The following is a 20698-nucleotide window of genomic DNA, read 5'->3' as shown; positions in this document are numbered from 1 at the left end:
AAAAGTTTCAATGCATAATAGACCCATGTCATATCACAGATCTAACAGTCTTTTAAATAGCATTTAATTGCTTGACTCAGAATCCTCAATTTCTCAAGAACTGGTTTGAAGGTTACTGATCTTAGACTGGATTTCCCTTTTATGTTCATCTTTTATGTAATAAGAATTTAGCACAGTAGATCTGAAGTGTAGAATATGTGAATTAATGCTGTCCTAAGTTGTGAGGAATTTACAAGAACTGCTGAACATTGTAATATAAGAAATTTGGGGATACATATTTGTAGGCATTTAATTTCTTATTATAATGTGACTTCTGATTGCCATCTCTATTCAATAAGCAATCAACATTCAAGTGTTCAATTATTTAAAATACATTTTTTTTCCTACAACGAGATCATCACACCTATAAATACTGAGACCCTTTATCAGGTCATTTGTCCATTGTCTGATATGGAAAACTCACAAGAAAGAGAGGAGGCGGGGCAGTAGTGTGGCCAACTCTTCCCAACTTAGAACTCTTCCCACCTTAGAAGTGAAAGATGTAGGACAGCCTCACAGAGGTCTAACCATCCATCTAGCCAGGAAACACTATGTGGCACCAACTATTGCAGCATACATGTCTACAGCAGTGTTCTTTCCAAAGGCACCTCTGTGCTTCATCCTAAGCCAATCCCAGAAAACTCAGAACAAAAGACAACTAATCCAGTGTACCTAAAAATCAACCCACAAGTCCCTACTAATTAAGTCCTCAAAAATACAGTGTTTAATGGCTTACGACGGTGGGGCCTACTGACTGAGTCTCTGCTTATTCACTCCCTAATTGTATAGTTTAAGGGGACGCATGTGTCTCTGCCAGACTTCCACTGGTTCTCATACTGATTTTCTCTCACTTTAAACCATGTGAGTAATATACAAATACATGCCAAGAACCAGAGTATAAAGTAGCTAATGACAGTGCCCCTCATCTCCTGATCAGTTACATTCACCGTAAGAGTATTGTAAAGAATTCCTGAAAGCCTTTCTCCATGAACATTTTGGCATTCCATCTTATTTCAATTATAATGATACTGACCAGGCTGCTTTCCTGCCTCTTCCAAATTGGAATTCCCATCTCGATCTGGAACAGCTGCTGGGAGGAACATGCTGCTGGGCATCACCATCTCGGGGGTGGTCACCTGAGAAGAGCAAGGCGAGTCAAATGGAGAGGAAAGCAACACAAAATAGGAAATGTTTAAAAAGTATTTAATAAGCAAAATTAGCCTTCAGAAAAGCTAGAGGTGTCTCACTTTTCATAGCTCACTGAAGATTCATGTTTATTAGACAAAGCTCACATCAGTCAAAAGTGTTTCTACGGTTACATTCTGGACATAATTAGCAGTGCACACTTGAAGAATAATCTTATTATTAATATTTTTCCTTTATGCAGAATTTTGACTTTGATCACTGACAATGTTTTGTCATGGGCTGTGAAACTTCTTGTGCAACCAATTAGGTAGATAAGTTGAAAGGCCCACCTTAAGCTGCTGAAAACATAATAAGGGCCCTAATTAAATCATACCTAGTAAAGTACACTGTAATCTTGAAGCAGGGAGCATTGTAGTACTGTTTTCAAAATGTATTCAGGCAAGAGGAGGAGGGGAGTAAGAGTGAAGGAAAGGGTAAGAAGAAAAGAAGAGAACAAAGGGAAGGCTAAGGACACGCAGACATGCTGGCAGATTTTCCAGGAAACAACATTTGTAACCCTTTACAAGCTGACATCAAGCACAAACAAGCCTTTTTTTGTGACTCACTTAGGCCACGATTTCTTCTGGAGTCTCTGCCCAAGGTATACAACATCAGAGGGAACCTCTGACCAATGTCCCAGCCATAGAGGGTAGCCTGCACAGCATTCTACAACACGGAAGCCCCACCTTGACCATGGCCATTTGTTCTCAATACAGCAATTTTGGAAATCGCCTGGATCCAAACAGCTGCAACTTTTGGGTAGAGCCTCAGGTATTTCTCTAGGTCTCCCTGCCATACGGCCAGAAGCCTGTCCAAACAAGTTATCATTTGCCCTATGTTAATGTGATAAGCAGCCCTCGATATCCAATGGAAAAATCAAAGGTTCTTCATTCAAAAAGAAGCAATATTCCTTTGCCTGATATGGGGTGGGAAGGGTAGGTGGCGATGATATTGCAAATGAATTAGAAACCGCCTCCCATTTGATGATAGCCAGAGAAATGGACTGACCTAGAAGCTACAGGACCAGAAACTACAGTCACCACTAACCTTTCTACATGGTGCCCAGCCCCAGTTGGAGACATTATTTTTCCATCAAACACAACCGTACTGCACAGACATCTTCACTATCTGTTGCAAAGATTGGAATACTTAGATTTCTGTTCAAAATTAAATATTTTAAATACATTACTATTAGTTTTTAATGGTTGTGAAGATCCCAGCCTTGCTCAAAATAGCTACTGAAATGTCCACTAGAATCATCAGCAATAGGCTTGACAACTAGAGGAAACCCAGACAGCCACCCCCATCAACATAAGATAACTCCACATCACCCCTAGGGGTATTAGAATCATTTCAGCAACCCAGGTGCCAGCGGGTGCAAAAAGTAAGCAACAGGCACTATGGAGAAGCATTCTGAGAAATGCTGTGTTTACGAAGAGCAGGTGCATGGCAGGTGAATGTGTGTGACATAGCATTCTTGCCTCCACAGACATCTGCACCTCACACAAAGCTCATCGGCAGCTGGTTAAGGCTAGCTGTTGAACCGTTAGGAATGGAGTAGCGATTGCCAAACTCATTCCATCTATTTTCTTTTTAATAGAAGGCATTTCTGACCAGTGTGGTTGGGGAGTCCAGCGGGAATCTGAGAAGTGAAAGGTCACCGATTAATTTACAGTCCTCAGCCGAGGGGGAGCACGAGGTTGGGGGTAAGAGGGGGAGAAAGGGAAAGGAAAAAAGACTCCCCCCCACCTCCTTTCTCGGTTGTAGCTGCAGGATCAGTCCTTTCCTGGGATCTTTAGGAATTATGAAAAATGAATCATGAGAAATAAAAAAAAAAGCCCTACAGAGTAAAAAAGAATAAAATTATCTAACACCTCAGCTGCACATCATTATAGAAAACTGTGGGCTTTTCATACGCATTACAGTAAGGCAGACATCCCCTCTAACAGACTCAGTACGACGGATCAGTAATTGTTTTCATACACTTTAATTAGAAAAACTCAGATGGCTATGAATAATAATGGAAAAGAGAGACTTTTGCACTTGAAAGGTTGAAGTCAATCAAGTGTGAATGACGGCAAAAAAGAAAAAAAAAAAAGACACCAATTCATCAGCCCTCTGTTGTCTCGCTGCGACTTTAATCATAATTCCTGATTGGGATTCAAGAAGGCAGTAAGCAGCGGTTCTTTGTCTGCCTTCACCTTCCATCAATTAACTCTCCCCGAAATATAATCATCAACCTCACATGCTCCTCTGCATCTTAATCTGGGCCTCCAAACCTGTAAGTCTTGCCCCATATGTGTTTAAGTAACTACTTTTACCACCTGCATCTTCTCATCTATAGTGTACCCAAACTCTCCCTGAAAAAAAGTGGGGGTTGGTACATGAAATTTTGATGGGCAAGAAATTCCCAGGAGGCAAACAAGAAGATCCCTAAAGAGAATCCCAAGGATCTGGAAATGCAGGTGGGGTCTGTCTGCACATGTGTCTGAACAGAGGTTGAGAATGGAAGCAGCCTTGCTACACAGGCTACTGGAGGGCCCCATGTCAGTCAGACACTAACATTCCCATGCCTTTGCCCCACTCTTCCCTCTCCTACCAGCTTCCAAAGCTTTTTACTCAAAGCTTTCATGCTTCATCTTGAAGAGCCATAAACATGATCCTATCAACAGAGCACACTGAGGAGTCCTTCTGCTCACTGAGGTGATATATATATCCAAAGGCAGACTTCCTTCAACACTTGCCTTGGCACCCCCTTTGTTTTCCAATCATATCTGGCCACTAAACTGCATGGAATTCAGACTGTCCCAGCCATAGTCTCTAATGGATAGCTGAAAATGGGAAAGTAATAACCCAGCTGTCGGCCGGGTGCGGTGGCTCACGCCTGTAATCCCAGCACTTTGGGAGGCTGAGGTGGGTGGATCACTTGAGGTCAGGAGTTCAAGACCAGCCTGAACAACATGGTGAAACCCCATCTCTACTATAAATACAAAAATTAGCCAGGCGTGGTGGCGCATTCCTGTAGTCCCAGTTACTTGAGACGCTGAGACAAGAGAGATGCTTGAATCCCGGAGGCAGAGGCTGCAGTGAGCTGAGATTGCGCCACTGCACTCCAGCCTGGGCGACAGAGTGAGATTCTGTCTCCAATCAATCCATCCATCCATCCCAGTTGTGCTGAGCACAGGTAATGACTCAATTCCCTTTTGCCAGGAACACTGAAACATGTAGGTTTATGAGAAGACAAAACCTGGTTATAGCATAACCAGGGTCATGCCAAGTGTGCCAGACTTCAAAGGCCCTCAAATAACTGGTCCTACCACGAATTTTCCTGCAGAACAATATACATGCTTTCTCTCTCTTCCTTCTCCCCTCCTCTTCTCTCTATCTCTGGCCACAATCCTACAATGTCCATACTTCCAGCTATGGACTCAAAAGCCAAACAAAAAAAAGTTCTAAGGTTTGGCCAGATGACAGTATACATCAGCCCAAATACCTACACTTTCTACATTGAATGTACCATCCACACTGATTATTCCAATGATCCATACATCAATAAACATTTAATATATTAAATTATATTCCCCAGTTTATTCACTAACAAACCTGAGAAGTAATAAGAAGACGAAAGTTTTTCTGGTTAAGAAAATTCAATTGATTACAGCCATTACAACATTTGGGTCTCAAGGCTGGCCTCTGCCATGCAAAAGGCAGTTCCATGGTGATCTTCTAGACACCACGTTTTCCTCCCAAACCTTCTGAGCCAGTTCAGCTACCTTCCTCCCAGAGTACTTGTAGGTTTCATGGAAACTTGGGAAGAAACCATCAGCTGACTGGAGTGCAGAAAATTTGGAAGCAAACAGTGGCTCTGACATATTCCTAACAAACAGGTCTCATGCATAACAAAAGAAATGTGGAGTTCTACTCCAGTGCTCAAAACCTCCCAGTTTAAGCAATTTTCATATATGATAGAAGCAGAAGCGTTCCACACTTAAGTACTTCCAAAATAACACAGTTGAGAAAGAGTAGCCTTGAGTGACTCTCAGTTCATTCAATTGACCATCATTTACTAAGTAAACACTGTACAGGATCTATGTGCTGCTGCATGCTTCTGAGATGCAGAGAGCCAGACAAAAGTCCCTGTCTCCAAAAAGCTTATGATGCAGAATAAATAACCCTTTAGAGGTCACAAAAGCCTTAGAAATCTAATACAAGTTGCAGACTCCTAGGAAAATACTTTCACAGAAAAAATATTCCAGATAATTTCAGGAAATCACAAGCTCCCCAGAAGGAAGTCCATGTACTCAAGTGAACTGCCCTTGATCTACTAGGAGAAGCGACATAGGTTCATAAATACATAGTTCCAAGCTCTTCCTAGTTTGGTTCATTATTATTTCGGATTATGTTTTAATGCTTTTTCAAGATTCTATGAGGTGAGTGGACCCTAAAGCCTCCAGGGCACACCTTATACAGCCCAGGGTCTGAGGTATGGGACTAGTCTCCCACTCTGACATTTGGGAGGGGCTGCTGAAATGTATAATTTCTTGGTAGAAGCTGGAGTGATAAGGAACACCATCCTGCCACTTACACCAACCCCTGCAGGTCACAGATGTGGAAGGGCCAAATACAACACCCTGTGCAGCCAAGGTCACCCTTTGCTAAGTTCTTATGGGACTGCTCATGCCAATTCATCTCTCAAGGCTACCTGCAGACAGGCTTGCCTACGTTAGATCGATGCCCCCGACACTTTCCGTGTGCTGGAAAGCAGAGAGATTTTTTTTGAGACGGAGTTTTGCTCTGTGGCCCAAGATGGAGTGCAATGGCGCAATCTTGGCTCACTACAGTCTCCTCCCAGGTTAAAGCGATTCTCCTGCCTCAGCCTCCCGAGTAGCTGGGATTACAGGTGTGCACCACCACGCCCAGTTATTTTTTTTTTTGTACTTTTGGTAGAGATGGGGTTTCACCTTGTTGGCCAGGCTGGTCTCGAACTCCTGACCTCAGGGGATCCTCCCCCATCAGCCTCCCAAAGTGCTGGGATTACAGCCATGAGCCACTATGCCTGGCCAGCAGAGAGATTTTCTTAGCAAAAGTGGTGAAACTAGTTTCTCTGACACCCTTATTCCTACCGCCTTGGCATTGCTTACTTTAAGGACTTATTTCTGAAAAGCCCACTATTACAGGTGAAAGTGTAGATTTGCTAATACCTAGGCTCCCAAGGATGCCTCAAATCCTTTACTTTTAATTGAAAATGAATAGAATGAAGAAACTCAGACAAAAGAAGAGAGACCTCAGACACAGACCTTCTTGGCACAGACCAAGCCAGTCTCTACATCCTTGTGGATGAGGCTGGTCATTTAAGCATGAAGTTAAAACCCAGCTGCTTTTAGGGCTGAGCAGTCTAGCTAGTGGTATATCTAAAGCCAGCTGTTCCAGCAAGAGGCCAGTTGCTCACTTCCTGTCCTGTACCTAGACAGCCACTGGGGCCCACTAGCTGGTGTCTGCACACTTAGAGCCAACAAACCAGGGCGCCTGTTGCCAGTAGTTTCAGAGTTGGGTTCCCCACTCCCCTTTACTGCCTTCTGCATGTGCCAGGGAGAACATGTTCCCCATTCTCCTTTACTGCCCTTCTACATGTAGAAAGGGCTTTGGTGTTTTTTGTTTGTTTGAGACAGAGTCCCGCTCTGTCAACCCAGGCTGGAGTACAGTGGCGCAATGTCAGCTCACTGCAACCTCTGCCTCCCACGGAGAACTGGACCATGGCGTCTAAAAGGCCCAGCTTCTTCTCTCCTTGTCCCATTTCCTTTTCTTTGTTTTCTTTTCTTTTCTTTTTTTTTTTTTTTTTTTTTTTTTTTTGAGATAGTCTTACTTTGTCGCCTGGACTGGAGTGCAGTAGCACGATCATGGCTCGCTATAGCCTCGAACTGCTGGGCTTAAGTGATTCTTCTGCCTCAGCCTCCTGGGTAGCTAGGACTACATGTGCACACCACCACTCTCAGCAATTTTTTCTGTGTTTTGTTTTTTTGGTAGAGACACAGTCTTGCCATGTTTGCCTGGCTGATCTCGAACTCCTGGACTCAAGCCATCCTCCCACTTTGGCCTTCTTGTTTCTTTTCTAAAACTCCTTCTGTATGGTAGTTCATTCAATTTTTAAATACATCAAGCTCAAAAGAAAATACTGTAGGGCCGTGTTAACATTCATGTGGGCTGGAAACAAATGTAGCTCAGGACCAGATTTTTTAAACTGAGGATTGAAAAGGTAGATGGGAGAACAGGAAACACATGAAGAGTTATACACATGTGTGCAGAGAGAGGTGAGAACTGAGAAGGAGAATGAATTGGAGAGAAAAGCTTCATTAGACTGAGAGGCAAGCAGTGGCAGTATACCAAGGTCACTTCTAATTTAGACCATCTAATTGGCAAACAGGCTCCAAATGGCTATCATCTCACAGGGCTTGGAATTAATGAACCTCGATTATTTTCATTACCTTCCTCTTAAGATACAGGCAAGGTGAGAGAGCTGGTACCCAGGTGGGTGTGACTATCCCCAGGCCAGTGGCCGCCCTAGAGCCCCAGATGACCAGCCTGTCCCAGAGACTCACAGACACACAGGCACACATGAGGCATAGAGAGTCACAGACACTGATGGAAAAAAAATCACAAGGTTACAAATTATTGGTCTCAAAAGAGATACAGAGAAAAGTGCAGGCAACACAGGGCCAGGAGCATGGAAGGGAAATCTGTGCAGGTAAAAAAATACAGAATAATTAAGAACTACCAAAGGGAGCGAAGACAAAGGGCTAGAGAATATGTTCCTAAGCTGCCCAGGAGCCAATCCCATCTCCACTGTGAGGTCATATTTTGTTAAATGATGAAAGAACAAAGAGAATTTCCCCATATCAGTGCTTCAGGATCCCAGTGGTATGTCCTGTCACTTAGAAAGATAGTGATCAATTAGAATAATTTAAGAGTATTGAAATGCATGGTAGGTGGTCTTTCCTATTCTCATCCAGGGGCCAGAAACATGGGCCCCATGCCTTCCACCCTCCTTTCCTGAAAGAATAGGAAAATAAGGGCACTGAGCAGCAGCTCCTACATCTCTTTCACCAATTTGAAATCTCAAGCTTCTTTGTAAATAGGTGAGAGTTCTTATGTGAAACTGACATTAGGGGCGGGCTGCCCAGCCAGTTGTGGAGGGGCCCTTGTCTCATCTCCCTTAAGCTTTATAGATTTCCTTTTCATATGACGTGTGCAGAGACACTCTTTGCAGCTCTGTTTCCAATAGGCCAAGAAGAATGAAGTGCTGTGGGTGCGGTCTCCATAGTGGAGGGCCAGCACTGCAATTGTTCCTAGTGGAGAATATTTCTCAAGCCCCCTCATCAGTAAGAAGAAGGGGGCCCATGGAAGACATAGATATGAAATGCAGAGCATAAGCAAGCAGCTGTTACCATAGCAACAGACATATTAGACACTGCAGGTTCCTGAAAGCTGTCTGATAAGGTATTATTAAATGAAGCCTCCTCAAAACGCACTCCATTTACAACTGAACGGAAAGACGTGTAGAAAGTAATCTGTTTCCATTTATCAGGGTGGAATTTACTTTTAGTGGGACTGAACCGAACTCAAGCTAAATCCTGAGACTTTGGACCCAGACAGCAAAAAATATTTACCAGAATTTATAGCTGTAAATAGCCCAGACACACCCCATGTCTGCCAGGAATCATCTGTTTGGGAGATTTTGCAAGCTTTTCCTATTCTGCAGCCAACGGCAACTAACTCAGTCAACCCATTTGGAAAGAAAGAAGATTCACTCCTCTTGCTGCTATTCATCCTAGCCACTCAGGGACAAAGCAGACATAACTTTCTTCTCCTGGAGGATGAATGACCGTAGAACTGGCCATTCCTTAACGATATGGTTTAGAAAATGGAGCCCTGATTAGAGGGGCATTTTTCATCATGCTGTTTTCAGTTTCCTGCTGTAGTTGGCCATGAACAAACAGATATATCGTTGGAGAGCCTAACCAATACTTTCCCAGGGCCAATTTTCTAACAAAATGACAGTAAGATACTCTCCCGTGACATGATTTTAACCATAGGTTCATTATAATCACTTAGTTTTAAAACAATTGCAAATTCCATTTTTATACCAAATTTTTCAGAGGAAAGACACTGGCATCTGCTTTGATTCATCAGGGCAGAGACCAAGATCATCAGTACTCCAGTCCTCAAACAGGATCTCGGGTTCACCTTGTGGTAGGCCCACAAATTCCTTCTAACAACCCTGGTTGCTCATTTTTTTCCTGCTGAACTAAAGGACTGAGATAGAAATGCATAGTTTGGCTCAATGCAAACTATCCCCATGACTGGACAGACCAGTTCAATACTGACAGCCATGCCATACCTCCATCTTCCCATGCAAAGAGAAAACTCATCCTTGCATATACATCTTTCGGGAAAAAGTAAAATACTTACATGATTATATTTCTCATAACTTTCAACTTTATTCCTGAATCCATTAACTTTCTCTTGTTGCTAACAAATTGACTTCCTATTACCAGTGCATTTCCCACAACCTGCATACTTCTCAGAAATGTCTAGAAAACATTTCCATGGTCTGCTATGGAAAGATTAGGCACATAGGGGTTTCTATACAAGGCACCAAGCACAGCAGTGCTTTAGGGAGCAGTGTCTCCTACATAATTACATTGTCAGGGGTTCTAGAACAGTTTTTATTGGCCAGTCCCATGGATATATCCTTATGCTCCCTGGCATTGTACACACAATTTTATATTTGCAAAATACTTGATGGAGGGTAACAGTGGTTATCAAACATTGGTGTGCAAAGAATAATCCAGTATGGCTGTTGTATAGCTTTCATGAGAGTCTCCATAAAGGTTAAGGATCACTGCTTCCAAAGGTGCTAGTTAATGGGTAACTTCCAGAAATATCTTAGGGATTGATACCTAAGCAAACACAGAAGTAATATCCTGCCCTTGAAGACTCTGTTGGTAAATGAAGATTCACAATGACCACCACACTTGCCACTTGAAATTTACCTTGCTATTGCTGTTATGAAAATATGACAATGAATATTTGAAATATAAGTTATACTCTAGTCCCTAGAGATGTATAAATGAAGTTTTTACTGTCTAATGTAAACCAGTCGTGCAGATTACTATAGGCTCAGTCCCTAGACTAGATTTATATTAAAATAGCAAAAACAATCACCTAAGTAAAAGAAAAATGTAGGTCAGTATTGACAATGCTTCCCTCCCCACATCTCTTTCTGTTCCTTCAGGCTCCCATGGTTCTAGTCCATCAACTGGGAAGTACAACAAGGCCTGTTACTTCCAAGGCTGATGAGAAAGCTGAGGAAACCAGTAACACAGAAACCTACGGGTCCACAGAAGGAGGTTATCACTTACACAGAATCTTTACACAATGTTCATCAGCTGATTTGAAAATACCCACAGAAAGTTAATTTATACTTGAAAGACCTCTGAAAGGCAACTCATGCTAGGTCACCTTTGAGCTTCCCATTGGCTGCTAAGGTTCTCGTGATGCATCATCGATTATATGTTCTTCACGACTAAACATCACTTACAACATTATTCATTAATTTTTGCAGAACCAAATGGAATAGGAAATGCCTAGAAGTGACATGTCTGTGACCTGCACATTATAATGTGCAGTTGTGAACAGACTACCTCTCTGGGTATCTTCAAATGAAACGGCAATCAAATTAACTTCTTATTACTCCACTGCTAAAATAATGCTAAGGAAGAGGTGAGAATAGTTCTTTTTGGTGGTTTTTCCTCTAATGATCAGGAAAGGGCTTTGGTGTTTTTTGTTTGTTTGTTTGTTTGAGACGGAGTCCCGCTCTGTCGCCCAGGCTAGAGTGCAGTGGTGCAATGTCAGCTCACTGCAACCTCTGCCTCCGGGGTTCAATTGATTCTCCTGCCTCAGCCTCCTTAGTAGCTGGGATTTCAGGCACCTGCCACCATGCCTGGCTAATTTTTGTATTTTTAGCAGAGACAGGGTTTCGCCATGTTGGCCAGGCTGGTCTCAAACTCCTGACCTCAGGTGATGCGCCTGCCTCGGCCTCCCAAAGTGTTGGGATTACAAGCGTGAGCCCCCACGCCTGGCCAGGAAATGACTTTCATAACAGCACCAGCATAGTCAAAAGTAGGACATCACCATCACCGGCACTATTTTGAAAAGTTTTAATATTACAGTTAGATTTACATCTTTACACTAATTAGGCCATGTTTATAGTGGTCACTCAGGGGCATGCTTTCAAAATCTGCAGTTGTAGCAATATCATGTTCAAATGCAAAACCCACATTCACGAATCAGCAAATCCAGCTCAACATTTTCTTGCTTTGAAAATTAAAGTATCCACTGAGAAACTCCTCCATTACAGGGCTACCCCTAGAGTTGGAAATTGCGGGTTCAAATCTCATCTCTGCTCCTTACAAATGGCATCAAGTCAATTAACATCTTTGAGCCTCAGCTTCCTTATCTGCTGATGGGAATGTGCCAAAAAATTTTTTTTCCTTTTTTAAAGAGAGAGAGTCTCCCTCTGTTACCCAGGCTGGAGCACAGTGGCCTGATCATAGCACACTGCAACCTCAAACTCCTGGGCTCAAGTGATCCTCCCAACTCAGCCTCCCAAGTAGCTAGGATTACAGGTGCATGCACCACCATGCCTGGCTAATTTTAAAGTATGTTTTGTAGAGACGGGGGTCTCATTATGTTACCTAGGCTGGTCTCAAACTCCTGGCCTCAAGCAATCCCCCCACCATGGCCTCCCAAAGAACTGGGGTTAGCGGTGTGAGCTAGTGTGCCTGGCTCCCTTTTAAAACAAAAACAAAAACAGAATTTGTTATGAGGATGAAATGAGACACAATGAAGGTAAGAGCAATCTAGTCCATGACCTGCTCAGTAAAGGTTTAAAGAATTTGAATAATGATTTCTTCACATAAATGGTTAGCTAATCCATACCTCTGTCCCCTGAGGGGAGAGAGGATGATAAGGGAGGTTGAGAAACATGTTCAGCACTTTGGGCTATGGTCATGCCAAGTCTAAGGCAGGGACAGTACAACAAAGGTCACAGAATGAGGACTGTTTTCTGACGTTTCCAACTCTACACTGGCTTTCTCGTCCAATAACACAGTATCTTGCCCATGTTACTGCGTCACCTTTGACCCTGGAGAAAGACCATAGGGTGCTGCTTCTGGCTGCCTTACCGTCATAATGAGCTTCTCCACGCAGTCAGGTGCCACGCTGTGGAGGTGGGTGAGGTGCAGCTGGAGGTGGATCTTGTTGTTGAGCATGTCCTGGCACAGGGGGCAGCGAAGCATGGGTTGCACTGAGTGCTGCGTCATGGCATGCACCCGGAGCCGGTTGACGTCGGCATTACTGTACTTGCAGTAGGGACACTGGTACATCTGTGGGGAACACACCCACTGCTTTGAGCAACTGTGTATGCCCCCAAGTCCGCCCACCCAAAAGTTTGTTCCCTACCAATGTCTAAAACACCTCACCTCCCCACCAGCAGAGTCCCTTCCAGCCTCACCTGCTCCGGTTTGGTCTCCTCAGCTGTTTTTGGTCGCTTCGAAGAGAGGGGAGACTCTGAGCTACCTGGGAAGGAGATGCGTTTGGAGGTTGCAGGAGAATCTGTCAGCTCCTTCTCTGCTTGGCTGGACGATGCTAGAAGAGAAAGTAGAAGATGCAATACAGCAGCCAGACCAGGCCAGCTCCCAGAGGGTTTGTGTTGGGTGAAAATCAACATTCATTTATAGCACAGGATTTTCTTAAAACACCACAATTCAAGAAGGATGAACATCCGGACTGATTTATCAAGCATGTTGGAAAAGAAGCAAGTGTTTCTTTCTCCCCCATGAATTTCTGTCACTACTTTAACAACTGAACATTAGGAAAAGAAGGCAAAGAAATGGAATAAAAGGCTCTGGAGTTGGATTAAGCTAAATTCAGTCTGTTCTAACCTCCCCCAATCTAGACACAATCTGCTGGCTTGTGGGGGGCAGTAGGGCTGAGGGTGGGTGGGAAAGTCTCACCAGCTGCTTTGCCAACCTCAGTACCAGACATGCTGTGCTTCAGAAATCTAAGAAGAGATGTGCTCTCAACTCTATTGTCCCTCCTCTTGGAATCACAACATGGTACAGCACCAGCAACATGAAAAATGTGATTTGAGAAAGGTTCACATGAATATCAGCACACCAAATATGTGGGGGGAAAAATCAAATTTGGATTCAGCAGTTTGCTTTTGGGGAAGAATATAATTGAGGAGTGGAACTCGGCAGGGCCTGAATCCAGGATATAATCTAGCCAATGCTCCAGACCCAAGAGTTTATTCAGAGTGGGTGGGAATAGGGAAAGTTTCCTATCAGCTTGCCCAAACCATGCCTCCACGCCCCTCTTGCCTATACCACCAAAAAACCAAACACTAATTAAAGAGGAGCAGCCCATGAGGATTCAGTAGCACACAGCATGTACAGAAGTGCTGGTGGAAGGAGTTCTCTGAAGGTTGGAAAGGAAACATTTCTTTACCTTTTCTATTGTTAACCCTGATCAGTAAGCATTAGGTTAGGATCAAGGTTTATAGTTAGGAAAAACCTGCTATCTGCTCCTCCTTCCGGTAGAGGCAAACACTTTGATAAGAAAACAGCCAGGCTGAGGGTTTATCCAGGATAAGCAAGGCTCCTCCAGTTTAAACACAGTGTGGTTGGATCTGATTGTTCCATAACCTGGTCAATATCTGAGTGTTGGCTCTTTCATTTGTTTTGAATGTGGGACTCCATTTTTCAGAATTTTGCTTAAAGCAGTAAGAATAAAAGTGGTAGTGAGAAAATATACATACCCACTGCCCTCATGAAAAAATAATGTGACTCAGCATTCAGGTCACTGAATTAGAAAGCCCAATTTTTATTCCCTGTTAAACTGCTTTCTTTTTTACCCTGTCTAGTTATCTGTCATGTATTTCCATTTATGCTTGGGTTTGAAATTTGTTCTGATGTGGACACCAAGATGCTGTCATTACTTTAATAAACAATTTTAGAAAATCAATTTTATTCATTAAAATCATAAGGCCACAATATAATTTTGAAAAGAAAAATTTGCCAGATGCAGGAAATATATTCCAGGAAGTTGATGCTCTTCCCAGAATGCACATATTGTGACCTTTAACCCCAGTATCTTGGTAACCTGGTCTACATAAGTTTGTAGGGCATCTATTATTTAAAAAGTACAAGGACAAGCATATTACACACAGATCCTCCTCCTCCCAACACACACATTCATAACAGTACTTTAATCTGTCTCGAATCGACTTCAAACCCATTTTGCTCTTAATGGGAGTTATTCATTTTCACTTGAAAGGTAATACATGACGGCTGGATGTTTAATGTGATGGACTGGCTGCCGATTAACTAGGTGCTGTAACATTCTACACCAGTTCCCCCATGGCCCACTTCCCATCTCCTGGCCCCGCTCAGACCTGATCCTACGGAACGTTGCGTTGGCAGGTTTTAGACCTTGCAGTGCGATGGGCTGCTCCTGAACACGTCTACATTTGGAGTCTAATTAACGTTTTCAGGAACTTAAGTTCCCTTGCCCCCATAAACTTCCTTATTCTCCATCATTTTGATTTTTGCTTGGTGGTTATCTTCTACATATTAACTCTTCAAATGTATTCTCAACATGGGGTGGGTGAGCGCATCAAATAATACTTCCAATGTTTATTCGTCAGAGCCATTTCTTTACCTTCTCTACTGTGAACCCCAATCAGTAGTCATTAGGTTATGTTCAGGGTATATATAGTTAGGAAAAAGCTGCTGTCTGCTCCTCCTTCCGGTAGAGGCAAACTGAGACATAGATTCTATTCCATACACCCATCCCCATCTTTTTGTTACTCTGCCTGACTAAAAACAACACCTGTTTTACAGGACTGTGACTGCCTTGTAAATGCCCTCAATCTACCTGCCCCCCTACTATGGAATGAGTCAACTGTGCACTTGCTCAATAGTGTGGATGAATGGGCACCGAGGCTGAGACCACCCAACTCATCTCTCTCCCAGAGCTGAAAAGCAAACACAGTAACCCAGTGCAGCATTAGTTTCCTCATAGGACCAAAGAGTCCATCCTCTTCCTTGAATGCTGAACACATGATGAATTGTGGTGAGGTTGCAGAGGTGAGAATTCTGGTTTCAGAAGCCACTATTCTTTCCCCCTGCATGGAGAGGGGAACTTCTTTTTTTTCTTTTTTTTTTTTAAACTCAAACTGCTCTGGAATTCTAAAGCTTCTTTTGTGAGCTTGAGCTAAGGACCCATTATAAAGTGTTTTAAAAAATAAAATCACCACTTGCTCACTCATTTCTCTTTCTTCCCAGTAATACAACAGCCCTGCTTTAACATGAAATGCTGCATCCACTGGTGCACAAACTTCAGGTTCATCTCCTTTCTATCTAGGACAATCTTCATCTTTATTAGATCAAATCTGTCTAGAAGTGGACATTAGCCACCTGCAGCTCACTGGCCCCTTCTCTAAAGATAAAGCAATGCCATTCTTATAACAGATTCTATAAACATCCAGTTACAATCTCATTGTGTTTCCGTGAGTGATGTGGGAATGGCTCGTAAGAGTTAACTATGGCTGACCCATGCCCCTCCCTTAATTGACCTTAGACATTAAAATGTCAATCCCTATTATGACATGGTACCAAAGTTGTTACAACATTTCTGTAGACGGACAAACAGTTGTGCAAGTTCTGGTCAGGTGCTGTGGCTCACGCCTGTAATCCTAGCACTTTGGGAGGCTGAGGTGGGCAGATTACTTGAGCCCAAGGAGTTCAAGACCAGCCTGGGCAACATGGTGAAACTCCATCTCTACAAAAATTAGCCAGGTGTGGTGGTGGGTGCCTGTAGTCCTAGCTACTCAGGAGACTGAGGTGGGAGTATCACCTGAGCCTGGGAGGTTGAGGCTGTGGTGAGCCATGATTGTGCCACTGCACTCCAGCCTGGGTGACAGAATAAGACTGTCTCAAAAAAAAAAAGAAAAAAAAAGTTTTGCAAGTTCTCCATCAACATGCTAGATGAGAGTTTATCACAGGCCACAGTCAGAAGTTCTCTCAAGTTTCTTCTCTCTGAACAACTTCAAAAGGGCCAGAGTCTCAGAATCAATTTCTACGTCAGTTCTGTCACTAGCATACATCATAGGCATAAGTAAATGAAGTTGATGAATACCAAGAGAGAAAGTACTGTGGTTTCCCACTTTGAAGCCTTTTCTAAACTTAAAGTCCAGAAGACATGTCACAATATACAAAACACTCTTAAAAATCAATTACTGGTCACTTTAAGCCTGCTATGATGTCACATAAGTGAAATGGAAATACATGCACTCCAGAGACAAGACATAGTTCAGACAATTGCTGCCTGGAACGTTTGGTTTATACTGGCAACAAAAAAACAAACAACTTGAAGCGTTAGTAACTGTACTGGTTTGTACAATAATGACAAAATGATTTGGAAACAATCTAGATATCTTACAATAGGGCATGGTGTAAGTAAACAATGGTACAGCCATTCTACTGAGTATTAGAAGACATTAACACTGACTGCTATGAAGCAATATGGAAAAATCATTGAGAATGCAAATCAGAAAAGAAGATAAAATGTGTACTATCTCATTTTACAGCTATGTAAAAAGCAGGTATTAGAAAAAAAGACTAGAATGATCATTGTCTTTAGGTGATGACATCAAGGACCACTTTATAAGTTTTTCACAGTCATTTCATTTTTAATATTATAGTTATCAGTTAAGTTCAACCGCCCATGAAAAAGTTGGTATTGGCTCTATACTGTGCAAAACATCAGATGATATTTTTTACTTTGCTGGTAAAAGCAATTTCTCTCATTTTGGCAGCTATAAAATATGAAAATATGTGTTAAATCTCAGAGAATCTTCCACAGGCAACATGTTGGGCTCCTGGGATTTCAAAGGGGATAAAAATGTGGTAAGGAATCATGCAACTGAATGCACTATAGATGACAAACTCTATAAAGCTAGGAAAATGGGATATTGTGACAACGAAATGCTGGGTCAAACTCCTACTCAAACTTAACCGGATGTGCTCGCTATGGATTCTACGCCACACAGACTTTCTAGGGAGTGAGAAAGCACTTGCTCTGCTTGTTAGTGTTACGGTGGCCCTACCCAATGCGCGCTGATGAGGCACAGGAAAGGCTGGCATGTCCCTGTTACGGAGTTCAGAAATTCAAAAGTCGGCTTTCTGGGCCAACAGTCACCACTTCTCCTCATACTGTGATGAGTTGGCCAACTAAAACTCACAAAGACAAATACTGAGAGAGACAAACCTGTTCATGATTGTCTATTTTATCCTCTTGGGCTCCTCTGCATTCTAGGCAAAAGTATTTCATTTCAAAGGGAAGCACAGTTGTCAATACATGGCTCCCTTAGGGGGAAAATCATTTATGCATGGAGACACCAACTTCCAGATATCCTTTGATTTTATCATATTTGTTTTAGAAGTATTTAACCTCTAAAAATAATTACTTCAAAAGTTACCCCTCTACTCAAGCTAGTTAGAGGGAATAGGGAAGAGAGCTGATAAGCATTCATGCAAAGTTTTGTTTGAAATTTGCAAGAAATGGTTTTATTATATCATAAGCATATAGAATAATTAAAATATGGCTAGCAAAACTTCATGTAGAAGGTGACTTACTTTAAGGAACAGTATTACTTAGAAAGCTTATAAAGTGGCCAAAGACGGTAGAAGCACAGCCTTTCAACATTCACAGTCCCTTATAACTTTACCTGATAAAACCATTCTTGCTAGAACCAATTCTCATGTGATCCCAATCTTTGCTAACAAATTCGACATCCGAATCACTGAAATTCTGGCCACGGAAAACTTAAGAGTTGTCCTTGCAATCCCAGTGGACTTAATGCCAACACAGGCTTCATTTCTCATCTAGTAACTCTATACAACTCTGAAGCCAAGTAAGGCGTGGAGCTGCTGCTTCATCAAAGATAAACCTGAAGAAAAATTGCAAGTGAAGTAAATATGGAACCTTAAGGTCCCTCATTTTCAAGATATCCACTTGCCCTCCAAGAAAACCAACATACTGGCAGAATTAGTTTCTGTGTTTCCTGAGCAAAATTCATCTTCTCATCACTCAGCACACCAGTGAGCTATTGGCATGGTAGGCATCCTACGATGCAGACCAGTAACCCTCTGGCCAGCGGCCTCCCTCCCTTGGTGAGATCCTGGGCAGGCACTGAGGTGTCCACGTTACTGGGAAGTTTCTTTTGCATCTCTTCATGGTAGAGTGACTCTTGGAGGTGGTAGTCACCAAAGTGCTGATCCTCTTCCTTTCTGAGGTCCCAAGGTGAGCCCACTGAGGGCCTGGGATGCTGCCTGACATTTGAACCTTGTGGAGAATCCAAAGGCAGCCACCACCCCCACCTCTCAACTATCAGACTCTTAGCTAAAAAGTATCACTGACAGCCCCTCCATCTAAACTTCCATCTCCCAAACCAGCAACATAATGGAGGAACCAATTAAATGATTATTAATTCATGCTACTTTCCGTAAGCCAGAGGTTCTCATCGCCTTGCATTCCGTAAACCAGCTTGCCACCTGCCCCAGAAATTTACAGCAATCTTTTCTCTATCTCCGTTGACTAGCGAAAAAACAAATTCACACAACTCCATACTCAATGTCTGAGTTGGGATAACTATTCCAACACACGAGACATATATGTATCATGAGATCTGAAAATGGTCCTTCAGCTCATAATTAAATGGAAGGTGCAATGTGTGTTTCCCATAGCTCCTCTCTCTCAGCTTCTCATACCTCATGCTCCCTCTAGACAGCACAAATGCAATGTTTCCAGAGGGTCATCTGTGCTTCTGGATTTTGTGATCTTCTGACTTTCATTGAAAGTAGAGTTACTCTTGGCATTTGCTTGCAATTCCTTCCCCAGAGGACAGGCTGGGCTTTCTTACTCAAATCTCCTGTGGAGCTACTGCACTTGATAAGTGGCCAAAGATCTGGCTAAATTTTCTTCCTCCCCCAATAGAGAGAACAACAGTTCCTTTAAAGAATCTGCTTTCCTGCCAGCTTGGTCTTTAAACATGCACGGTCTCATTCTGCCTCCAACCAAGCACTTAGAGATGTTTCAAAGAGGAACAGGGGTAGAGGGGAAGAGGATTTGTGTGAAGCAGATGCATGCACATGTCCACTCAGCAGGGGGCGGTCTTCATGCCACAGCTAGAAAAGAGCTGAGGCTTCTCTCTTCCCTATCCAAAGGAGCAGGATCTGTCTCAACATCCAACCTGGTGAAGTTAAGAACCTTCTATTCAAAACACAGTCTTATTCTCTGGAAATGCAAGCTATCTTGCTCCCATATATCCCTAGAAAACACCTACCCCCAAAAGCAGAATATGCCTACACAGGTATGGCAAGACACAGAGGTTCCATCAACTTCACAGACCTTTTGTTTCTAAAAAGGATTTCAAAGAAAATTTGATTTATACTACACATAGTTATACGAGTTACTCAGGGAAAGGCTAATTATTTTTCTTCTCCAACTTAAATATGAACAAAATAGGTCAGCACTTTAAAACTCCAGCAGCTCTTAGGTGTTGTTATGATTTTACTTTTTGTTTGGAAATAATTATAGCTTCACAGGAAGTCACAAGAACAGCATAGAAAGAGCCCACGTATACTTCACCCAGGTGTTACTTATTAAGCAGTTTAGATAAAGATTTCCAGGTCTTCAATCACTCTTCATCGTGACCCTGCCTCTCTGGCTCCCTCCCTCTCTCCCCAACCCCCAATGTTGCTTACATCTACCAAAACCTAGGGCCCTATGCCTGTCATACACCTTCCCTGTCCTTTAGGAAAGCTCCATGCCTCCCTAACCCAGCAAGGGCTCAGGACCTCCTGTCTAGTTAAGAAGTAGATCTCAAAACCTCACGCTTGTCACTGAGATCGCAGCCTTGAGGTTCAGCAAATGCCACAATGTGTCAGACTCCCAGGCAGGGTTCATTGAAATACAGATCACAGCCCCTGTCCTAAGGTTCTAATTCAGTAAGTCTGGGTCAGATAATTTGCATTTCCAGTTAAGTTCCCAGGTAATGCTGATGGTCTGGGGACCACACTTTGAGAACAGCGGTCAGAGCCAAGGCTTTGTGTAATAGGTAGGAACCATGCTGCTTTGCGGTCTAACTAGAATTAAATGAGAGGGCCCAGCAAGCATGGGCCAATCTGTCAGTCCACTTTAAATGACTCTGATGACATGATACTCTCATCTAAACTCAGGGATGATAGCCAGGTCCGGTCTCATAGCCTAGATGTTTTAAAATACCCTCAGGCCACCTGTTTACTCTAAAACAAATGCAGACACCTTCAAAACCAGAAATTCAGAAGGAATA

General features: G+C 42.8%; 1 protein-coding gene and 1 long non-coding RNA gene across 6 annotated transcripts in view; one reads left to right on the top strand and one right to left on the bottom strand.

The window, feature by feature from the left end:
- The window catches only part of LOC105491339 (zinc finger homeobox 3), a 482043-nt gene that overhangs the window by 18398 nt on the left and 442947 nt on the right, over positions 1-20698 (bottom strand). For all 5 annotated transcript variants that reach the window (XM_071084854.1, XM_071084853.1, XM_011757674.3 and 2 more), the window contains 3 exons: positions 12797-12930; positions 12468-12668; positions 1073-1175 (listed from right to left, as the gene is read on the bottom strand). In XM_071084854.1, the coding sequence (XP_070940955.1) occupies positions 1073-1175; positions 12468-12668; positions 12797-12930 (438 nt within the window). The remainder of the gene's footprint in view (positions 1-1072; positions 1176-12467; positions 12669-12796; positions 12931-20698) is intronic.
- Positions 1-20698, top strand: part of LOC105491334 (uncharacterized) — a 371652-nt gene that overhangs the window by 341579 nt on the left and 9375 nt on the right. The window lies entirely within an intron of this gene.

This window comes from Macaca nemestrina, chromosome 18 (genome assembly GCF_043159975.1).
Source record: "Macaca nemestrina isolate mMacNem1 chromosome 18, mMacNem.hap1, whole genome shotgun sequence".
Taxonomy (NCBI): domain Eukaryota; kingdom Metazoa; phylum Chordata; class Mammalia; order Primates; family Cercopithecidae; genus Macaca; species Macaca nemestrina.
The sequence above is the reverse complement of the archived record's forward strand: the minus strand, read 5'-3'. Positions and strand labels throughout refer to the sequence as shown.